Source organism: Citrus clementina, unplaced genomic scaffold (assembly GCF_000493195.1).
Source record: "Citrus clementina cultivar Clemenules unplaced genomic scaffold, Citrus_clementina_v1.0 scaffold_4, whole genome shotgun sequence".
NCBI lineage: Eukaryota > Viridiplantae > Streptophyta > Magnoliopsida > Sapindales > Rutaceae > Citrus > Citrus x clementina.
In genome coordinates, this window is record NW_006262274.1 from 11,941,551 (window position 1) to 11,964,023 (window position 22,473).

At 34.3% G+C, this 22,473-nt stretch overlaps 2 protein-coding genes and 2 pseudogenes across 2 annotated transcripts; all 4 read right to left on the reverse strand.

Annotated features, from left to right (window-relative positions):
- The window catches only part of LOC18044153, a 4,060-nt pseudogene extending 1,652 nt beyond the window's left edge, over window positions 1–2,408 (reverse strand).
- Window positions 2,409–6,688: 4,280 nt separating this feature from the next.
- Window positions 6,689–7,725, reverse strand: LOC18044155. Its single transcript, XM_024186193.1, has 2 exons — window positions 7,624–7,725; window positions 6,689–7,259 (listed from the first exon to the last, which is right to left on the reverse strand). Exons 1-2 carry the CDS (start codon window positions 7,723–7,725, stop codon window positions 7,038–7,040), a joined length of 324 nt encoding a protein of 107 aa, XP_024041961.1. The 3' UTR covers window positions 6,689–7,037.
- Window positions 7,726–8,738: 1,013 nt separating this feature from the next.
- LOC18044001 lies at window positions 8,739–12,914 on the reverse strand (annotated as a pseudogene).
- Window positions 12,915–17,837: 4,923 nt separating this feature from the next.
- Window positions 17,838–19,462, reverse strand: LOC18044002 (probable purine permease 11). Its single transcript, XM_006436765.2, has 2 exons — window positions 19,402–19,462; window positions 17,838–19,241 (listed from the first exon to the last, which is right to left on the reverse strand). Exons 1-2 carry the CDS (start codon window positions 19,436–19,438, stop codon window positions 18,130–18,132), a joined length of 1,149 nt encoding a protein of 382 aa, XP_006436828.1. The 5' UTR covers window positions 19,439–19,462; the 3' UTR covers window positions 17,838–18,129.
- Between the last annotated feature and the right edge of the window lie 3,011 nt (window positions 19,463–22,473).

Below are 22,473 nucleotides of genomic sequence, written 5' to 3' on the forward strand. Positions count from 1 at the left end.
CGTCACATTCAGGTAATCACCTGGCTGCTAGTTCCATTACTTATCCAATAATCCAGCCATTGCCCCTTTTCTTCATTCCAGAAAACAGAGTTTATTGCCTGTTTTCTTGCTTGAGCAGCTTTCAAGAAACTCTCAGCAGTTCTATTGTCTCCAACAATTTGTGCCATCGAGGCAATGTCAAGTTCCATCTGGATCAACATACAAACATCACTTAAATATGGGGGGAAAAAATGGATGGACTTCCAAGTCTCTAGACTTACTAAGAAGGCAAAGACTTTTACCTTGAGTATAAATATATTTAAATCAACAGGTAATATTGATGTTATTGCCAATGTGGTGAAATCTGAAGTATTCCTGCAAGAAGACAATTAAACTCCATAAATTTGTCAACTGAGTTTTGTCTGATAATTAATTAATTGAATCACACAGTAGAGGAAATGAATTTTTCTCCAACTGATCTTAATTATGTCATTTTTTTCCTAACGGATACTGGTTTGATGCAAGATAATTAATTACCTCATCCATCTGGTACTAAAATCCCATCCCGATTCAGCAGTGGAAGCCAATTCCCGATAAAATTGCTCTTTCTCATAAGCATTCAAGAGCTTAGAAGCATGCGCCTTATCCTGGTAGAGGAAAGAAGTTAAAACTTATCCTAATAAAATTTCTTTTCGCACCTCATGCTCAGGTAATTCTGATGGAAAGAAGAATATACAATGGTTGAAGATTCAGGCCTCAGTTTGTTCCACATTCCATAATACCGACTCAATGTATGATTTCTACCATGATCCTCTTGGATGTTGACCTTATGTATTCCTACAATACATTAACATGTATATCAGCTATATAATTACGTTCAAGCAAACAAAGAAACGAATCTTGCGCAGGGGAGGATACTATTTATGTAAATAGTATGTATTCAGTATACCTGAATTCCAAAATTGATGTTCTTTGAGCAGGGCAGAGAGAGCCTTTTTGACCAAATCTAAGTCACCAGTTCGATTGTAAATATCGTAAACCATTGCACTGAGAAGGGGAGGCTGGCTGCAAGACATGAACCCATGCCATGTCAATAGCAAGCATGGTGCACAGATTCAAAAGAAAGCATATACGATACATGGTCAGAAAGATGGGAACATTTTACATGTATTCAATGCAGAAGATACTGCAGAAGCTATGCCTAAAACTTTGGTCTGATGGGAAACAAAATGACGAAGAAGCATGATCTGACAGTTGTAACTAATACAATAGATGTTGGAGCCAAAATAAGTAAGATAGCACAAGAAGAAGCATTACCTCCTATTGGTGCAATAAGCTCTCGCACAATTAAGAACATAACCATATGTATCAATAAGAGAAATGAGATTGGCCACAATTGCCTTCGCTGTCATATACATCTTACTTGCTAGCAAGCCCCTATACGCACATTGAATCACACCCATAAAAAAATTTAGCAGCACAAAAGCACTTGACATTAGAGAAAAAAAAAATTTCTTCAACGTCACTGAACTGGCATTGAAAAAAAAAAAATAGAACAAATACAAAAACTAACCTAATAACCCAGTATGAATCCCAATAGTAGACCTCTGTAAACCGGGAACCTGGAATAACAAACGGTCGAGGCAGGGGAAGCAAAGTGTGAAACTCAGGCCGGTTCAATATCGAACCAGAAACTCTCCGAGACAAATTCTTCCACAAAGCATGCACCTCAAGAGCCCATGCTCTCACTTGAGGGTTCTTCACCTTAGGCAAGAACCCATCTGGTTCGGGCACAAAATCTGGTGGTTCAGCGTACACAAGATCGTCTCCTTCACCATCAAAATATTCGTGCAAGAACTCCTTGAAATCAGGAACCAAAACTGACCCAGTTGCATTTCTCGGTAGCTTGTGAAAAGCGGTAACAGTTGTGGAAAGATTGGACTTCAACGACAAATCAACGTAAAGTTTTGGATCAAAGTCTTTTTGTTCGAAAGTTGCGAGAGCAGTTTCTTGTACACGCTCCAAGAAAGTGACCAACGGGGTTGTGGGTACGACGGGGCCTCTGTCAAAATTGCCTGTGGTTGGCTGTGAGATAGCTTTTGCGACAGTCCCTGATGCTGATACTGATGCAAGCAACAAAAACAACAACAAAAGAGAGAAAGAGGACGCGGGGTGGTTACCGTTATTGTTACTGCTACGAGAATGAAAAGACGCCATGCACATGATTGGAGATGAATGAAGAGAGGGATTGTTGCTTAGGAGACATGGTGGGTTTCTACGTAAAAGGAATGTCAACTGAAGTAAACGGGTTTTGTTCGTTTTGTGGAAAGATTAGTCACTAGAATTGAATTGACTCTAATTTCTGATTCCAAACGGCTAATTTTGTTCTATCATTTGTTTGTTAGCATTCGTGATCAGACATTGACATATTAAACTGAAACTTTCTTTTGGCTATTAATTTTGTTTATTTATTATTTAAGAAATGCTATTGCCCAAGTCAACGACTCATCAGTTAACTTTTTCACTATTAAAAAAAATAAAAATAAAAAAAGTTTTACAACCATACTCTTGTGAGTTTGAACATTTAGAAGTAAGTTGAAATAACTTATTTCAATCGTAAAAATTCGACTTAAAATATACTAATGTTTGTTAACAGAAAATCACATGACAAAAATAAGTCATATACCAATATACACTACCAGAAAATCACATGATAAAAATAGCCGTAAGATTTTAATAATATGTATGCTTATTAACAAATAATGTTAAAATTTAGTGTATTTACTTAAAAAAAATTTTTTTTTATAAAATTAACTTTAAATAAACTTATATAAAGTTATAAAAACTCTAATTCGTCATTTATTATAAAAGTTGAACCGTTAATTTATGAGTCACACGAGGCGTTAGCCAATTTTCTTCCATGAACATGAATTCCTCCTAGGGGATTTTTTGCTTTTAAATCATTAATTTCAAAAAACAATCGCGCAAAAATTTTAGGACTGAAAAATAACACATAAGTGGTATTGCGAATGTAAGATAGGCTGGCCAAGCCCAACTAGAACCAGTTCCTGCACATACCAATATCGCGGATTGCATTCTTTTAATATTTGGCTGAGTTCAAACAAGAAGAAGAATACCTCCTACCTGTTGTATGTTGCCAAAAATTAAGGTTGTATTAATGAATTTTTGATAAAGTCACAATTATCTTGTATAAATTAGTGTGTATAAATTTGTCCATAAAAATTAATGTAATATGAAGAAATTAATTGTATAAAATTATTATCAACCCATAAAATTTAAAAAATTAAAAAATTAACTATTATCATTTTCTGTCAATTTCTTCGTGTTTGTCTGCGACTCTATCATCATGAACTTATTATCTTATATTATTATGTAAGATACATAATTCTCCTGTAACCATTCGATAAAAATCTAACCGTTGTAAAAAAAAAATTCTGTTATTTTATATTTTTACAGTCATTGAATTTTCATCGAACAATTGTATACCTTACATCATTATATAAGGAGGTAACAAATGTATTATCACCAATTCATCATAGTATTGAACGGGCATTCAGCAGTAATAGGAAAACAGCTCATAAAATCCCAACCCCCCCCCCCCCCAAAAAAAACACAAAAAGAAAAAAAAGAAAAAAAAGAAAAAAAAAAAGAGAAATGGAGAACGAAAGAAAGAAAAAACGAAGAGGGAAATATAAGGTGAAGAAAGCTCCTCAGAATCTCTTCGGTTCCACTTCCACACATAAAATATATAAAAAGATTCGGAAATTGGAACGATATGGGCTTCTGATCAAAGTCATCACCGGAGCAAAAGCAACTAATATAAAATTTAAAAAAAAAAAAAGAAAAGAAAAAGAAAACCAACTCATACACACACACACACACACACACACACACCGAGCGTGGGGTTCTCAGGGCTGCTGGCCAGGGCTAGGACTAACAAACTTCCATAAAGGCCAAAGGAAGGGCATACATACTTTTAGTCCTTTCCGTTGTTCTATATAATTCATCATGGGAAAGGAGAGTTCTGAACCCTAGTAGACTGAATTCAATACGCAGGGGCATGAGTTTAGAGGAATCTTGAGTTTATTCATGGCAAAATGCAATCTATGGACATGAGGAATACAGATGGTCAATGGAAACACGCAACCCAACAATTGGAAAGCCTGAGTCGGGAGCCCAAAACTTGGGTTGCTGGGTGGGGGCAGTTCCTTACTCATTCGATACATCTCCTCTCTCTCTTACTTGAGAAATTGAAGAGAACACCAAAAAAAAAACAAAACTGGTTGCTTCTTTCTTATGGTCTTTTCAAACATGTCTAATAAATAATCTGAACAGCTGAAATTTGAAAAGAGAGTTAAATACGAAATCAGAAGCAAAGATACCAAAAATTATGAAGGGACTTGATATACGACCAAACCAGCCACATTCACATCTCAGGGTCAGCTGAGGTTCTATTGTGTGTAGATGGGGGTGTGGTTCAGTAAGACAGTAACCATTATCATTATTATCATTATTATTATTTTTCAGAAATTTATAGGTAAGTGATACCCGCATCTGACCTTTTGTTGATATGTCTCTATGGGGCTAGGTGGTCCATTTGTCTTTTCGGCAATAAATCGTGGGAGCAGAGCACTAATATGGTCGGTCAGAAGACAATTAACCAGGAAGTCCGGGTATTGAATCAATGTAGAAAACTGCAAAAGACAGCCTTTTGAGAGCAGAAAACCAGCTTCCTGGTTGACTGCCTTAGGAAAGCGTGGCCAAGCATCAAGGCCCCTACTGGTATATTTGACCATCTATTTACTGACATCAAAGAAAGCTGAAACAAACTCTACCAGCCCCCTACAAAATATTCCACAAGGGGAAGACACTCATAATCTGAGAAGTTACTGATTGTGAAGCAGAAGAAGGAACATACCAGAGAGCCATAAGGTCATCGAGAATGTCTACTTCCCAATCCCAGCCAAAGCAAGCCAAAGTTTCAGCACCCAAGAGTAGAGTTTTGAAGGAAAAGAAAGCGAGGTTCTACATAATCCGTCGTTGTGTGTTCATGTTACTTTGTTGGAGGAAGGATGGAGATTAATCATCTATGCTACTTTTGCTCTTATACTTGGGCATTAGTTTAGTTAACTCAAAAAACATGAAGCTCTTGCGCTCATAAAACATAGGGATAGTGACGTATGTATTATAAGGGGAGAAAGCGAGAGAGGTAAGAGTATGTGAGAATGGGGAGTTGTGCATGTGTTAGGAAGGGGGAGGGGTTAAGCTAGTCCTCCTTCCATATAAGTTTTAAAAATGCAATGCAAATTCAGGCTTCCTTTTTTTTTTTTTTTTTTTGGTTCTAAAATTTTTTATCTCCTGAATCTTTTTACTTTTTGTTTGGGCAAGCTTCCAGCTTCATATTTGATGGAAACAGAAAGCAGGATCACTCTACTAGGTGGTGCTTCATTATCTATGTTTCCTCAATAAATATTCTGGAAAAAGAATGTGAGACAACTGACAAGCACGCCTATATAAATCAAGAGTTCTCAAGGGCCAGCCTAGGTTGAGATATCCATTGTCTTAGCCCAAGAGTCACAAGCTTAGAATTTATTCAGTTGTTCCTACTTGTTATGCATAGTCATAACCTAGAGATTTTTACAACACTTCATATGGTGATAAAACAAATAGAGTAGTTCCTACTTGCCAACCATATTCATAACCTAGAGATTTTAAAAACACCTCATATGGTGATAAAACTAACAGAAGATATGCACTTGTCGGCTGCACAAAAGGTTTATTCATGCCAAAGAGCTTGTGTTGGAGATACTGATAATGCTAAATTGAGAGTTCTTTATTTTTTTTTGTTTTGGGGGGGGAAGCAATAGAACAACTCAAAGAAAGATGATACCGAATGGACATTAGGACAAATTGGAAACAGCACCAAAGAAGAGGTTACTGCACAATCAGCTTTAGCATTATTGCAAGGCTTCTTCACTTAAGCAAATGATGAGGTATCACTTGCATAGAAAATTAGAAATAGAGTTAAGATAACATCGCCAGGCCCAGTAAAAGCAACAAATACTCAAAATGATATGAAATACACTACTCAAAAAGCATCTTGACCATTACTATGTCCAGGTGGGTTAAAATCAGCCCTAATCTCAGTGATAATGATCCATAGAGGCCCAGCCAACAGTCAGCTGTGTGCGATGCCAGAGCGATCCTCTAGCTGCAGGCATGAAAATGAACTAGAAACTTTTTGCCATGTCCCTGAAACTACATCTCCATAAAAAGTAGCATTGTTTCTAGTTTCAGTCTAGCAAAACTCTACTCTGAAAACAAGCGTCAAAACTATGGAGATTCATTCCTAGCAATTTTGATCAATTAGATTAAGCAGATGAATATGCCAATTTCTGGTGGTATACATAGTCTTATGCACTGCAAGTATATATCTACAGAAAACTCTATTAATAAGCCAGAGCAATAAAGTTATTTGCAGCAGCAAATTGGTTATTGAGCCAGCCAATAAGAGATGGCAAAGTTGAATTCCCCCAGATAAAGATTTATCATGGAATTCAATAGCAAAAACGTTGGGGGTGGTGGGGGGGCGCAAAAAAAAAACACATTCCAGTGATATCCTTGTAAAAACAAACAATCAAAAATATTAATATTGACCAAGGATCTTGCAGCAAGAACAATAATCAAATAAGAAAAAACTTAGTTTCGTTCATACCAAGACAACTTCAGAGAGGATAAGGACTTGCATATCTTCAAATTGTGCTGGAAATTAGAAAACCCAAAAATATCCTCACAAAATACAGCAAATATTTGTTCAGCATTCACAAAATCGAATTGAAAACGAAACACAGCCAAACGAACCAGCTCCAACAATTTCAACACCGTTATTACACATTAACTGAGATTTGATTATCCACATGAAAGCCCTAAACGACATATAAAACGCAGCGTTTTTTTGTTGTTGTAAGAAAAGAAAAGAGGTAAAAGGAATTGATTAATATAACAATTCAGATACCAAAGGAAGGGCAGGCGATGGATCAAACGATGTCGTCGGGAGCGTGGGAGTTGCTGGTGAGCGTAAGAGGGCGATCCTTCGCCTCATCCTCCTCGTCGTCGTCGGGATCGGTTGTAGTGAGATTGACGCAAGAGCATCGTTCGAGGGACGCGAAGAAGGCGGAGACTACAGTGGCGCTCACCCAGCTTGCCACGTTGCCCAAGCTGTCTCGCGATATTATGCTGTTACTGGGGTTGTTAATTTGTTATCTTCCATTACGAATTAGATTTTAGAATTTTGTGAGATATGAAAATGAAAATTGGGTATTTGCTTTTTTATTTGGGGTTTGGATGAATTGTTTGGAATTGCGGATAAAACAAGAACGGACCCAATTGTCAGAGACTTGGAATTAGAGTATTAGACCCTGAGATTTGTGATTTCATTATTTATATATATATATATAGATTTTAGGTAACTCTCCCTCATCCATTGTCCAATCATAAATCATATAAATACTCTATGTATAATTTAAGCCTGACTCACACTCATTACAATCTTAATTCATTATAATCTTAATTAATGTGATATTTACTTATGATGAGTCGCATATTTTAATTGTAACCGATGACCAGGTTCGATTCCTTCCCACGGCACTGACCGATTCCACGGATGCACAGAGCACAGTCATACTTAGGGATGGTAATGGGCACCACCCGCAGCGGGTTTGCCATTACCACACCCAAACCCGCACAAAATTTAAATTACCAAACCCACCCGCAACTCGCAGCGGATTTTAACAATTACCAAACCCGCAATGGTATCTGACGGATTTTTTGCGGGTTTTCGTATTTAAAATCACAAATGTTTAATATATAAATTTATAATAATAACCTCAAATTCCATATAACATACTCAATTTTATATTTAAATAATGTAAATGAAAAATTAAAATTTCCACATCAATTCAACACAAATTCTCAAATTTAAGTATAAATTACACAAATCCATTTAAAAAACACAAACTAGTATCTAAAAATAATAATTACATTTCATATTATCATTTAAAACAAGATCCAAGAGAAGATATTCATTTCATTCACCACCATAAGCACCCATCCAACACAATGCCTATAATAATAATTAAGATTAATATTTTCAAATACTAATTTGAAGAAAAATGCCTTTAGTTTTCTTTAAATTATGACTTTAAAATAGGATATAGGCCACATACACACATACACAACTTTGAGCCTTTGGCTATTTGGTAATTTAATTAATGACATTATTTTCTTTATACATTTTTAGATTAAAATTAAATTAAAAATATTTAAAAAAAATATTATGGGTTTGGTGGATATCCATGCGGGTATCCACCGGATATAAAGTTAATACCAAACCCACCCGCATCCATGTGCGGGTTTTAATTTATAATACTAAACCCGCCCGCAACGGGTAAAATTACCCGCAACGGACGGGTTTTGACGGGGGCATTTGGGCGGGTTTGCGGGTACAATTACCATCCCTAGTCATACTCAAATTTGTTTTATTTATTTATTTAGAAGTTTTACCATTAATGCTACAGTGATTCCTTTTCATTCAATTTAATATTTATTGTTAAATTCATAAAAAAGAGAAAATTAGATATACTTGCAAAAGAAAAATTACTTTTTTAGCTGAATTAATAAACACCTCTGTTTCAACTTTCAAATAAAATAAAATAAAAGAAACACCTCCTGTTCGAGACTTCCCTTGTGAGAGCATATCTCTAAGCTCCAACAAATATATTAGACTGAATTATGTTTTAATTAATTGTATAATAATAGTTTCTATTTGATATTAATAAATAAATAAATAAATAAAAAGTACAGTGGCAAGAGTGAGCAGAAAAGCTCCCCCGCAAGCCTCATTCTCGAAAAAACATTTTTTTTTTAATAGCATAAATAGACTTGTATATCCCATTCAGTATAACTGAGAAAAACTCAACTGTTCTGTAATTGTAAGTGTCAAAATCCCTCTGATTTCCCGCAATAAACCTCTATAGTATTTAACGAGACTGAAGCATCTTCTTGTAATCGTGGAACGTCCCATGGAATGGTGTCGCCTTGCCTTCTGATACAACCCATAGCTCCTCTACACTTCCAGATATCAGATGTTCGTCGTGACTAACCTGCGCGGTAGAAACAGGCGCATTTTACAACAAAATGTTTGATAAAACATGATATAGTTCAATAAGCTTAATGAATTATATTTATATCATTGATTAAGTTTCGTGAACTATAATCATGAAGAGAACAAGCAAAATACCATGAGAATCCCTCCTTGGAACAAAACAAGGCCTTGAATTAGTGCCTCCACTGCATCCAAATCCTACATTTTGAAACATCAGTATGTCAATCAAAATAGCTGAAAATTTTCACCATTGCAATAGTGGATAATAGAGTTAAAATAGCATCAAAACTCTGTTTCAAAATATATACATATATCCAAACTCTATTTCCAACATAAATTCCACCTCCTTACCCCAGCAAAATCTCAAATCATATCTTAGCATCCCGACTTTCTAGAGCATGTTGGACATTACTAAAAGACAAAAGAGATGCAAAGAGAAGATTGCAACTTGCAAGGTGATTAGATGGCTCATCAAGCAATATTATGTGTGGCTTTTTGAATGTAATCTTTGCAAAAGCAACTCTGCTTTTCTGGCCACCTAATATAGAAATCGTAAATACAAAGACACATGAGAACCTGTACATAAAAAACTAAAACCTTATCATTGTGAAGACTGGTGGTGCGCAGGTGACACCACACACAACATATGGCTTGTGTGTTAGTCATGACAATAACATATAGCTTGCATTTTAGTCATGACTATAACATGGCTTGCATGCTACTTGTGGCAAGCCTTCAATCCAATAAACAATGCAAAAAGTCAATTCAGACAAAAGTCAAACTGCAGTTCTACAAGATCATTAAATAACCAATGTAATGTATCAATGACATAAGAAGATAAAAAAGGAAGCATACCAGACAAAGTGTACATCGGTTGAAGAGCAAGATTTCCAGTTACACCAAAAGAACCCAAGTGAGCTCGAAGCTTCTGCTCAGGCACCCCCTGCAGGAAGAAAACTTCAAATAAGGGATTTGATTACATGATATTCTTTGAACAATGGTATTCTGAGATCCAGGATAACAACAAATTATGACTGCCATATGAACTTGACACTACAGATTGTTTTCCACAAGGTGCACGCATGTATCCATAGATGCATAAATGTAATGCGAAAAGGAAGAGGAGAGTACAATAGCTTACAGGGAAGCAGCGCATCATGTACAAGAGGGGATTTGAAGATAGGTCTAGCCCATCAACATGGTGCTGACTGAACACAGCTATGCGAACCTGTTGAGACAGAAATGACAATCCATTATATCAAAGTATACAAGACCCAGACCAATTATTCCAAGAATAAAATAAAACTTTTACAAAGATATTAAGTGGAACAATAAGTAATGTATAAAAGAGAATCTGATAAATCCTACTGCACAGGGAATGAAGGTCATGACAGAAATACAATTGGCCAGTGAAACTTATTTTAGATGCATGATAGACAAGAATCTGAGTTAAAATTGCAATTACTATATGAAACTTCTAGAAAACAAGAATAAGATACCTTAGCTGAACGGAAAACTGTTCCAGAGCTTGGTTGTAGCTCACCAGCAATAAGTTTGAGTATAGTTGATTTGCCGATCCCATTTGGCCCAACCACTGCAAAACAATACAAACACCCAGATAAAAACTGCCATCAGCATACAAGTAATACACAAAGATAGCACCATGTATTCCATTTATAGAATAATGACCTTGTGTATACAAATTCATTAATGTAAAGCATGAAAGATACATGATGTAATTAACTAATGTATAATCAAAAGCAAAAAGAGGGACAGGCATGCCTACTTGCTATCCGGCTGTCCAAATCAATCCCAAAATTCAAATTCTTAAATAATATAGGCCCACCAGGGTAACCAAATGATGCATCGCTGCAATCACATTCAAGAAGATTATTAGATTCCAACAAGCTTGGGATAAAATTCAAGATCCAAATGTAATTTTAACAGGGGATAAATTAGCATTCTGAATTTAAAGAAAATTTGGTAATGCATAGACATATACTGCTAGTTGAAAATAATTACAGCCACACAGCAAGGAACTTGTACTACTAGCAGAAGTGGAAAAATTAATTGCAAACCAATAATGCCTTTGATACTCAAAAAACACAAAAGCACAGCTTAAAAACATTTGTTCAACATTCCCCCAGATTAGCTGCAAAATATAACCTGAAACTTATTATAGGGGGCCCAGGTCTATCGTCCGGAGTTGGGAACTCAAATTTTTAGCTGCATTGTAAAAACAAAAAATCATTGGTATAAGAGTAAATCTAAAAGAGGAAATTTGAAGCAAAAATATGCAAAGTCTAAACTTTAGAAATTCTGGAAAACGTTATTGTCAACAGGAGAGCAGTACTTACTCAGGATCATTTACAACTTCATCTACATGACCCATCTGCTCTAATGCCTGACAAAGTCCAAGGGAACCAAAAGGCAAATTATTCAGCAACATAGCTGGACTAGGAATCAAGTTGAGATCAACATTGAAGTCAAAGACATATAAGTTAAAGAGAAAACCTTGATTCTTGACTGAACAAGGGATGCCCTCTTTGCATTATATCGGAACTTATCAATAAAGGACTGCATAATCAAGGAAAAGCATTTGCATGTTAGATACAAGTCAATATAATCTGTGAAACAAGGTGGACAATAGAAATAAAAAGTAAATTGCTTTCAATGCTTTTTGGATGAAGTGCAGCTAAGAAGACCTGCATATGTGCTCTTGATCGTTCATTAGACTCAAATGCTTTCACTTGGTTTTTAATCTGTTCCTCCCGGGTCCTCTCAAATGTATCATAATTCCCTTTGTATGCAGTCAGTTTTTGACCATGTAGATGAAGAATATCTGTGACCACCTGAAAATAATAATGAATTGACAAGAACTATCAGAATAAATATATTACTCGAGTATATTTTATCCCTAACAGAGAAGAAAAATAGCTCAAAAGAGTTACCGTGTTTAAAAACTCTCTAGCATGAGAAACAACTATGAATGTTTTTGGCCATTTCACTAGATAAGATTCCAGCCATAGGACAGCATGAAGATCAAGGTGATTCTGCCACAAAAATACTTTATATATAAAGCAAATTCAACTGCAACAATTCATTCCATAGAGAGCACAAAAATAACACACCGTAGGTTCATCAAGCAGCAACAAATCAGGCTCTATAAAAAGAGCACGAGAGGGACAGAGCGGGTGAGAGAGAGAGGGGATGAGTGAGGGGAGGGATAAGAATTTAGATTTTTTAATTTGTTTTGATTAGCTTTCATTATTTTTGAATGGTAAAATTTGTTTTTAATTCTCAAATCTAAAACTTCAAAACGGCACATAAGCATGTCGTTTTTGGCTTCCCTCTGTAACGAGGGTGGCCGAATATTAGTTTCCAAATTTAAATAGCTAAAAAAAAAAGATATATCAGCTCAACAGTCGACACAAACCACCCAATAGGTCAATACAATAAATTTCACAACTGAAAGAAATATAGATGATTTTATCCATTACTTGCTCATGAATCTATTTACATAAATAGTTAATTTTATTAGCCTGTAAAGGTAACATGCCACATGTGATCATTATTAAAGATAGCCCAAAAAATTAAAAGGAAAAGAAAAAGATTAAAATTTAACTTGTGTGCCAATATTATCAAAGCTAAAACTTACACTAGCAGCTTTTGTTACAAAAAAATAACATGTTATTCACCTGCATGAGCTCGGTCCACACTTCGGTTTGCTCCTTTGCTTCCTTTTTGCCATAATTAGTTTGTTCTTCAAACTCGAATCAACTAAAACTGGAAAAAGAAAATGACACCACCAACTATAAAAATAGCTTAACTTAAACCTTTTTGGTGTAATAAATTTAACTCTCTGTTTGTCTCTAGGAAGAAGACTTTCAATCCCTAAAAATATTTATTTCAATATAACAGCAACAAAATTGCAATCCCTAGAATTACTTATTTGAGTACAATGGCAACATATCACAAGAGATTGTTGCCGGTGCCAGATAGGGGTGACTAAATCGGATTTCGGCTCAGGTTGTTCGGGTTTCGGTTTGCGTTACAACCCAATTGTGTTGAAAACGCAAATTAATTCGCTTCAGTTCGGTTTGGATTCATACTTCGGATTGGTTTGGGTTAGTAATTTCGGTTAGGGTTAATTCGAGTTGGATTCATACAACAACAACAACAACAACAACAATGGCAGCAAATCACAAGAGATTGTTGCCAGTGCCAGATAGGGGTGACTAAATCGGATTTCAGTTCAGGTTGTTCGGGTTTCGATTGCGTTACAACCCAATTGTGTTGAAAACGCAAATTAATTCGCTTCAGTTCGGTTTGGATTCATACTTCGGATTGGTTTGGGTTGGTAATTTGGGTTAGGGTTAATTCGAGTTGGATTCATACAACAACAACAATTTAAAATGATCTGTAAGATTGAAATGAATCAAATACATATTAGAAAAGGATGGATTCTATTTTTCAAGGATAAAAATCAAATACAAGTCACGTTTGGTTTAATTTTAGAGGAGGGTTAATGAAGCAATATATGCTTTATAGAAAATAAAGAACCTTAGAATGAAGCTGCAATTACTGGATTAGCAGAAGAAAATTAGGGAATTCTATATGGTAAAGAACTTAACAATGCAGCTAAGACCAAAAACAATTGCCTCAACTAAAGAATTCACAGAAACGTGTGATATATCAAACTACCCAGAATATGTTTGAAGAACAACTTGAAAATCTTAATACACACCATATATGCAAACTTCAAATACACAAAAAGAAAAAAATGAGTGCCAACAGACGTAAACATATATAAGCAAAAAGATAATTACAACGAAACCATAAGCTTTAACATTTCACAACGTATCACTCTTCAAATAACTTATTTCTAGTAATTTTAAAATATAAATACAAAAAAAAAACCAAATATCACATACAAGGTTTCGTAAGGCCGTGTCAAAAGAATTTCTTTAACTGATTAAATATACTAATTTTAGGTGACAATAATCTAATAATACTAAACTAAATTAACTTAATTTCACGAAAAAAAATTCAAAAAACGCATAGAATTACGGATCAAGTCTAATTAAAAATCAAACTTAGTAACCCAGATGCATTTATGCCAAAAAGAATGTTCATAAGACTACACAAAACCACCCAAAAAAAATTATAAAATAATAAAAGCAACAGCTACGATAGATTTTGCCAGAACAAGAAACACAACAAAACAAAGAGACTAAATCAATCAAGGGCATAAATAGATTGAACAAAAAGGGGCAAGATCAGAGAAGAAACAGACCCACGACACAGGATCCTCCTAAGCCTAGCGTCAATGGTTGGGGTTTCGATGATGAGTTAGCTGAGATCTGAGCAAAATATTAACAGTGAGCTTGTGGGTGAGTGAGAGGGGAACGAGCTTCGTGGGTGAGAGTGAGAGCCGAGCGGGACAGAGCGGGTGAGAGAGAGAGGGGATGAGTGAGGGGAGGGATAAGAATTTAGATTTTTTAATTTGTTTTGATTAGCTTTCATTATTTTTGAATGGTAAAATTTGTTTTTAATTCTCAAATCTAAAACTTCAAAACGGCACATAAGCATGTCGTTTTAGGCTTCCCTCTGTAACGAGGGTGGCCGAATCTCATTTTCCAAATTTAAATAGCTAAAAAAACAATAGATATATCATCTCAACAGTCAACACAAACCACCCAATAGGCCAATACAATGAATTTCACAACCGGAAGAAATATAAATGATTTAATCCATTACTTGCTCATGAATCTATTTACATAAATAATTAATTTCATTAGCCTGTAAAGGTAACATGCCACATGTGATCATTATTAAAGATAGCCCAAAAAATTAAAAGGAAAAGAAAAAGATTAAAATTTAACTTGTGTGCCAATATTATCAAAGCTAAAACTTACACTAGCAGCTTCTGTTATAAAAAAATAACATGTTATTCACCTGCATGAGCTCGGTCCACGCTTCGGTTTGCTCCTCTGCTTCCTTTTTGCCATAATTAGTTTGTTCTTCAAACTCGAATCAACTAAAACTGGAAAAAGAAAATGACACCACCAACTATAAAAATAGCTTAACCTAAACCTTTTTGGTGTAATAAATTTAACTCTCTGTTTGTCTCTAGGAAGAAGACTTTCAATCCTTAGAAATATTTATTGAAATATAACAGCAACAAAATTGCAATCCCTAGAATCACTTATTTGAGTACAATGGCAACAAATCACAAGAGATTGCTGCCGGTGCCAGGTAGGGGTGACTAAATCGGATTTTGGTTCAGGTTGTTTGGGTTTCTATTTGTGTTACAACCCAATCATGTTGAAAACGCAAATTAATTCGCTTCAGTTCGGTTTGGATTCATACTTTAGATTGGTTTGGGTTGGTAATTTCAGTTCAAATTTCGGTTAGGGTTAATTCGAGTTGGAACAGTCCAATTCAAAAAATTTGGGTTAATTTGGGTTAGAAGTAATAATAATGTAAAAAAAAATGGTTTGCTGATTCATAATTTTGACTCATTTGCTACTACTAATAATAATAATAATAATAATGTAAAAAAATGGTTTCAATTGAACTGTATTGGCACGCCTGGGGTTACTCGCATTTATTAACAACTACTTACAATATGGCATTATTTACAACTCAATGGTGATTGACTGATTGCTTTGATAGTTGATTGAGAGCGTAAAGATTTGGAAATTGGCAGAATTATAGAGCATGGAAGAGAGCTTAAGATCAAATAATTACTGACCTTGATGTTGATGAGTTGATGGATCGAATGGATTGGAAGCTAGGCAGAGATGGAAGTGAGTCAAGAGACGACAACTAGTTTGGAAGCGAACGGCACAGGTGAATGGCTGCGGGCTGTGAGCGTCAGCAGTGTGGCCGTGTGGGAGTGAGTCAGCCGCGAGCACGAGGTGAACGGCTTTGGGCTGCGAGCGTGTAGAGGGCGTGCTGAGGGCGAGCGTGGTGCTGAGGTGAATGGCGGCGTTGGGCGTCGGCTAGAGTTGGGCTGCCATATGTCGTCGTGCTGCTGTGATTAGGGATTTGGAAATTGGTTTTGTGAACTGCGATTTGTTGAGCGCTGAGATGTGAGCGTGAGAGAGAGATTTTTTTTTTAAAGCTCAACCCGTCAGCGGGAAGAAACTAACAGTGTCAGCGTCGGTGCAGTGTGCCGTGCGAGTGTTATACTTTACGGGCGTGGGTGAACTATGAAGTGGGTGCGGGCGTCGGGCGTCAGGTGTCAGCTAGAGTCTGGAGGGGACGGGCAGACGGTTGTGGGCTGCGTCTGCCGTCACCGTGGGTGTTGATGTCTTGCGGTTAGGGATTTATGGGTGCTCTGAGTGGAGAGGAGAGTTGGGCGTGACAGCTACGAGATGACTAGTGAGCGATTTGTTTTTTTGTTTTTTAAGCCAAAATTTCGGTTCAGGTTGAAATTAAACCTATTTTCAACCCATTCGGATTACATAGGTTAACATGAACCGAATGGAACCCGAAATAAATTGAGTTTAGTTCGGTTCAGTTAACCCGATCAGGAACTTCCTCCTCTAGTGCCAGGTGCGCCACTGAACAATCTTACTATTGATGATTCTCTTCCTGCGCTTGCGGGCAATAAAGACCATGGTTATTACAAAAGAAAATTACGTGGGACTTTCATTATGGGCTAGGGCGCCCACGCACGTGGCTTATAAGTTAAGATAGTATATTCGAAAAACTCTTGGAGGAGCCCAAGTTTTCAAACTTTACAAGCCACGTTAAGGTTGGCCATTTCAACAATTAGTACTGTATGCACGATAATTAGAGGTGGGTGGATTCGGCTTTGGATCAATCCGATCGAACTTCGGTAAAGAGTGTAACTATCATCTAGTTTTGAATTTCATGTCTTTTAGGTTCAATCTCTTGCTATCAATTATCATGATAGACTAGTTTTGACAATGGATATAAATGTCAACTCACTCACCGAACTAATAAAATTGAGAATAAATTCAATAAAGAAAACATACGAGAGACCAATGATAATTGAAGAATAGGATAAATTGTGAGTTGTTTTGGTAAGAAAATTGTGCCAGCCTGCATTTTTGATCCATCATTGGTCATGAATCCCATTAGCATAACTGCATTTCATTAGTCCCTGACTCCCTGTTTCGCCCACGCACGATTCCTTTCGGATACTACGCACTCCAACTTTTTTATTATTAAGAGAGTCACGTATTAATAATGTCATTTTTGGGCCAATAATACAAAGGTAAATTTTGATTTTGAGAGAAATAATTATTTTTATAAATGTTTGTTCGAGATATGGAAAATTCTATAGATTCGTGATATATTTACTTTATAACTTTGAGATAATGTTTACTTCTCAAATTGAAGTGAAAATATTGAAGAATATGAATCTTATTTTAATGGAAGAAAGTTTTATATTCTTTTAATTGAAGAAAATTTTTCTTTTTCCTTTTTTTTTCTTTTTTTACGATGGAGTATATTCATAACTTTAATAAGGTGATTATAGATCTTGAGATCTCGAGGGTATTGATGTGAATATGGAGGATGACAACAAAGCAATCATATTATTAAAGGGACGTACAAGGGCGTTATGACTACTTATGTAGCACCAACAATATCATTTGAAAGTCTAAAAATTCCTTCTAACTAATCTATTTCTGCCGTATATTGATGTTTCCTTTTATTCACGACATGACTTTCAGAAGTTGAGTTACAAAGAAATAGTATGATCTCAAATAATAGTAAAGTTATTGGTTACTCAAATAGTAAATAGAAGAAAAGAAACTTGCTCTGGGTTCCCTGGATGGCTATAGGCTGGAGTCTTCTCATTGTCTTCTAACTAGACAAGTAAGCAGTTAATAACATAGGAATGCAAACTTCAAACCTCAGTGCTCAAAATTTTGTGCAACAAGTTCTTATCTGCACATCCTAAATTGACCATTTTCCACACCAAACCGTCAACACATCTCTATGACAGACCCAGAACCCGAAACCTCATTGGCCTTGCTTTTGTTTGCCATGGTCTTGGATTTATAGTCATCTAGATAATGCTGGTATATATAGGAAAGAAACCCCCAGATTGCCAATAACATGGCAATTGCCTTTAATCCATTCATCTTGTCATGGAAAAATATCACTGCGAGAATAGGAATAACAGGCAAAGACAAGGTACTAATCACATTGGAAAACAGAGACGATACCTCAAAAACCAACCCCAACAAACCAACCGATGAAATCTGCCATGTCACGGCTGTCCAAATCAGAGTCATCAGATAGGACACCCTTCCCTCTTTGTATTCATTCATCTCTTTTGACAAACCCTTCCATTCTCCGCTAGCAAATAGTCCCACCACACATCCACATGTTGCCACAAATGATGAATATATTTGCATGTCCATCACAACAGAGAATGTCTCTTTCTTTATAACCTTCTCAAAAGAGAGCTGCAGTAGGGAGAGGTACAAGGAGTATGTTGCGGATGCACCCAGCGTGCATAAGAATCCGATCACATAGTTTCCTTTGCTTACACCTGAAGTGTTTTCGGAGTCCGCATTGACAGCGAGAAGGGTTGCTGAAATGGTTAGAAGGACTAAAGAGTTGAATATGAAAGGTGTGAACTTTTGCGAGTTAAGAAAGAATGAGAAGAATGCGTTAAAGGCCAATTGGGTTGCACATAGCAGAGAATAAGTAGACAAAGGTAGATACAATAGTCCATACGAGTACATCATGTTGTCGCCAGTCAAGAGCAGGCCAAACGCGACGTAGAGGCAGACAAGCGTGGAGATTTTTGGATCGGTTTTGTTAGTGGAACGTGAGCCGTTGGAGAAGCAGCATAGAACTGGAAGCAGAATTGGGAAGCCGGCTGATTGAACAAATGTTGCCATCCATTTGCTATTGCCACCTTTGTCATAGTATAATCTGCCTAGAAGAGTAGCTGCTGACTGCCCAACAAGAAGACATACTACGTATAGAATCACTCGAAGCCACCATTTGTAATGTTTTAGCTTCAAAAATCGCCATTGTTGGTTCACAGATGTGTCTATATGCGAGTCTAGTTCCCTATCATTAACTGGCAAAAACACGTAATACTTTATAATCATGCAAGAAAACAGAACATAATCAACATTTGAAATTTCGACATACTCTAAAATTTTGATAACTGCTTACAGATAATCTACAGATATCAGGAAATGGGCAAATTGAAGCTACGCATGTGAAAAATTGCTAACCTCTGGTTTGTAGTTGCAGCTCTGGAGAAGCCTCCATGACTGAAGATTTAGCAAAGGAACAAAGTATGCTTGCCGCTTTATCTTTATATCTCTCGGTGCTCAAAATCCTTTATGTTAGAGAAAATTCAACAATTGATAAGATGGCATTGGCCTCTTAAATGGCAACTTTGTCTTTTTACTCAAATGGTTTAAATTAAAAGATTCTGCAGCTAAGTCAATGTTGAAACTCATTAAAGCTTTTTTTGATGATTTTTTGGTCTATAAGCAAATTTTGACTTTACTAGTTCAACTAACTTTTAACTGGCTCACTGGGGAGTGGGGACCGGGACCTCAATTTTGTTTGTTTTGTTTTTTTCAACTTGACAGCTTATCATCTATTATTTATCAAGATTTAAGAAGGGGATAATATCATTGTAGTTTTTGACAGATCAATTGTTGTCCTATTATTACTATTACTATTACTATAGTCTACTAGTACTATAAGGATGTCTTTAGTATTCTATATTGTATTATATTATATTTTATTATTTTAATATAAGTATATTATCTTATAATGTATTTTATTAATACTATATTATTAAAATATTTGATGCTACAATATACTATATTAATTTTTAATTATACTATATTTGGTGTTGCACTACACTATATTAATTTTTTGTAGTCAATTTAAATTATATATTTAGAAAATAATCCAAGTAAGAATTCTATAGTATATGTAATAATATTTTATATTATTATTTATATTATTAATTTCAAATTAATATTATTCAAATCTATTCATGCTTAAACATTTATTATTAGTTATATTAAATTGTTAAATAATAATAAATTTTTATAAGCTAATTACAATAATATAATTAAATAATATAATATTTTGTTATTTATTTATTTTATATGTTAATAAGTATTTATTATTAGTTATATTAACTTATTAAATATTAATCAATTGTATATATTAATTATTATAATATAATTAAATAGTACTTTATTTAGTTGTATTTTAATATAATAAAAATTAAAACATAATATAATATATTTAATAATAAATAATAAATTTATTAATTTGTATTAATAATTATAATATAAAAATAAAATAAAATAAAAATTTATATTATATAATACTATATTAAATTAAAAAATTATACTTATTTTTTATTATTATTATTTTTAAAAAAATAATGTTGTAGTTCCTGCATTAGCACACTTCCCAAGAGCAAAGATTAATGCTGCTCACTGCTTTCCAATCAATTGCCAAACAGGGGATTTGTACAAGTAATGCTGAGCCCACACACTAATGTTATGCCATAACACACGCCTAGTACGCCCTAAATAGTAAATACATGTATTTTTGTAGTAAAATCCAGAGACCTATTAAGCATAACTCCAAAACTTACTCTACTTACTGTAAGTGAGGAAAAATATGCTCTATAATCATATCCCTCATTTTATAGAAAAGGAAAAGAGCCCCATGGCAGCTAGAACCGAAACTAATGCCTTCAACAATGATGAGGGTTAAGGGTGCGTTTGGTATTGGTTTTTAATTGTGTTTTTGAATTTGTTTTATGGAATAAGAATGATCAGTTTTTATTGAAAATAAATTGTTTTTGGTAGCTTGTGTTAAGAACATTACTTAAAAATAAAATAAAAAAAGTAAAAAAGTGTTTGGTTGTTTGTTTGGAAAAATGAAGATAGGAAAAAAGAGTAGTGAATTATTTAATGAAAACTTTTCTTAATAGTTACATTATCTAATGAAACCTATATGAGAGAATAATATAATATAATGAACATAAATATATATTTTATATCATTAAATAGTTTATTTAGTTAGCCATTTATTATAAGGGTTCGACTATGTTGGAATTGCTCCATGGTCGAGCACTGATGATAACCGTATGATTATAGAGATAAATATTAAATATGCACTTACTATTATGATTTGACGATCATCATCAATGCTTTATGGTGGGACAGCTCCACCATAGCCACTGTCTCATTATAAATGCATACGAGCATATAGTATTTTAATAGTTTCTTAAAAACTTTTAGCTTTGTAAATAAATTGCAGTTATAAGATAAATATTACTTGAGAAAATATTAGATTACTTTATAATTATCATATATTTGTTGCGAAGATGTAACTTTCTTATTGATATATTTTCACCAACTTATAAAAATCTATAATCATTTTCAAATAATTGTGTATTGTTCGAACGATGTAATAATTTACTATGATAATTATGTGATATTACTTTTTATTTAAAACAATTTATATAGTATACTAAGTGATTAGGCTGCAATGTATAGAATAAATTTTTGCTACTATTGTTAAATATTTGTTATAATAGTTTATTTATTAAATTATTTCTTTATTCATGGAGCCTATGTAATTTATTAGACGGATAAATACTCATCTACTCCTTATATTTTATCTTAAGTACCCATTTAATCTTTATATTTTAAAAAATGCCACAATATATCCTTATTGTTGAATTTGTTACACTACTACCTTTACTTTTTCTTTATTTTTACAATAACACTTTACAACAATATTATTGTGGATATTAATGAAAATAAAAAATATTAATATATCAGATAAGCCTTAAAAGTAAAATAAAAATTAGTGTAAAATTATTTTTGTAATTATTTTACTTTCAGGGTTAATTTTGTAAATTAATATGTTTATAAATAATTATTGCTAAGATTGTTGTAAGGGAATTAAACATTGTTTAAAGTTGGCTAGTATTAATTAATTTATAAAATAATAATTAGTAAGCTTGTTGCAAGGGAATAAAAAAATACCAATTCTTTTAGAATGATATTTATTGATTAATTTTTAATAAATAATTAATGGTTAATTTGCTAATTAACTTTTTAAATAAACAAATAAATTAATGTCAAGAATTTTGTAATAAGTGTATAATTGTAAAAGTTAAAAAAAAAAACAAGAGTATTTAAGAGCAGGAGTGATTTGCAACTAATTTTCAAAATATAAAAAACCAAACAAACGCTTAAATCAAAATATAAGAATTAAACAAACATTTATCCTTCATTACACTATCTTATAAGTCC

Excerpts from the sequence above, each read along its gene's own strand:
- LOC18044155 (XM_024186193.1), bottom strand. The coding sequence starts at position 7,725 with ATGGCAAACCCGCTGCGGGTGGTGCCCATTACCATCCCTAAGTATGAC. Across the intron at positions 7,260-7,623 it reads GTGGGAAGGAATCGAACCTG|CAAATTAACAACCCCAGTAA; the intron begins GTCATCGGTTAC and ends AATGGAAGATAA.
- LOC18044002 (XM_006436765.2), bottom strand. The coding sequence starts at position 19,438 with ATGGAGGCTTCTCCAGAGCTGCAACTACAAACCAGAG. Across the intron at positions 19,242-19,401 it reads GCTGCAACTACAAACCAGAG|TTAATGATAGGGAACTAGAC; the intron begins GTTAGCAATTTT and ends TGTTTTTGCCAG.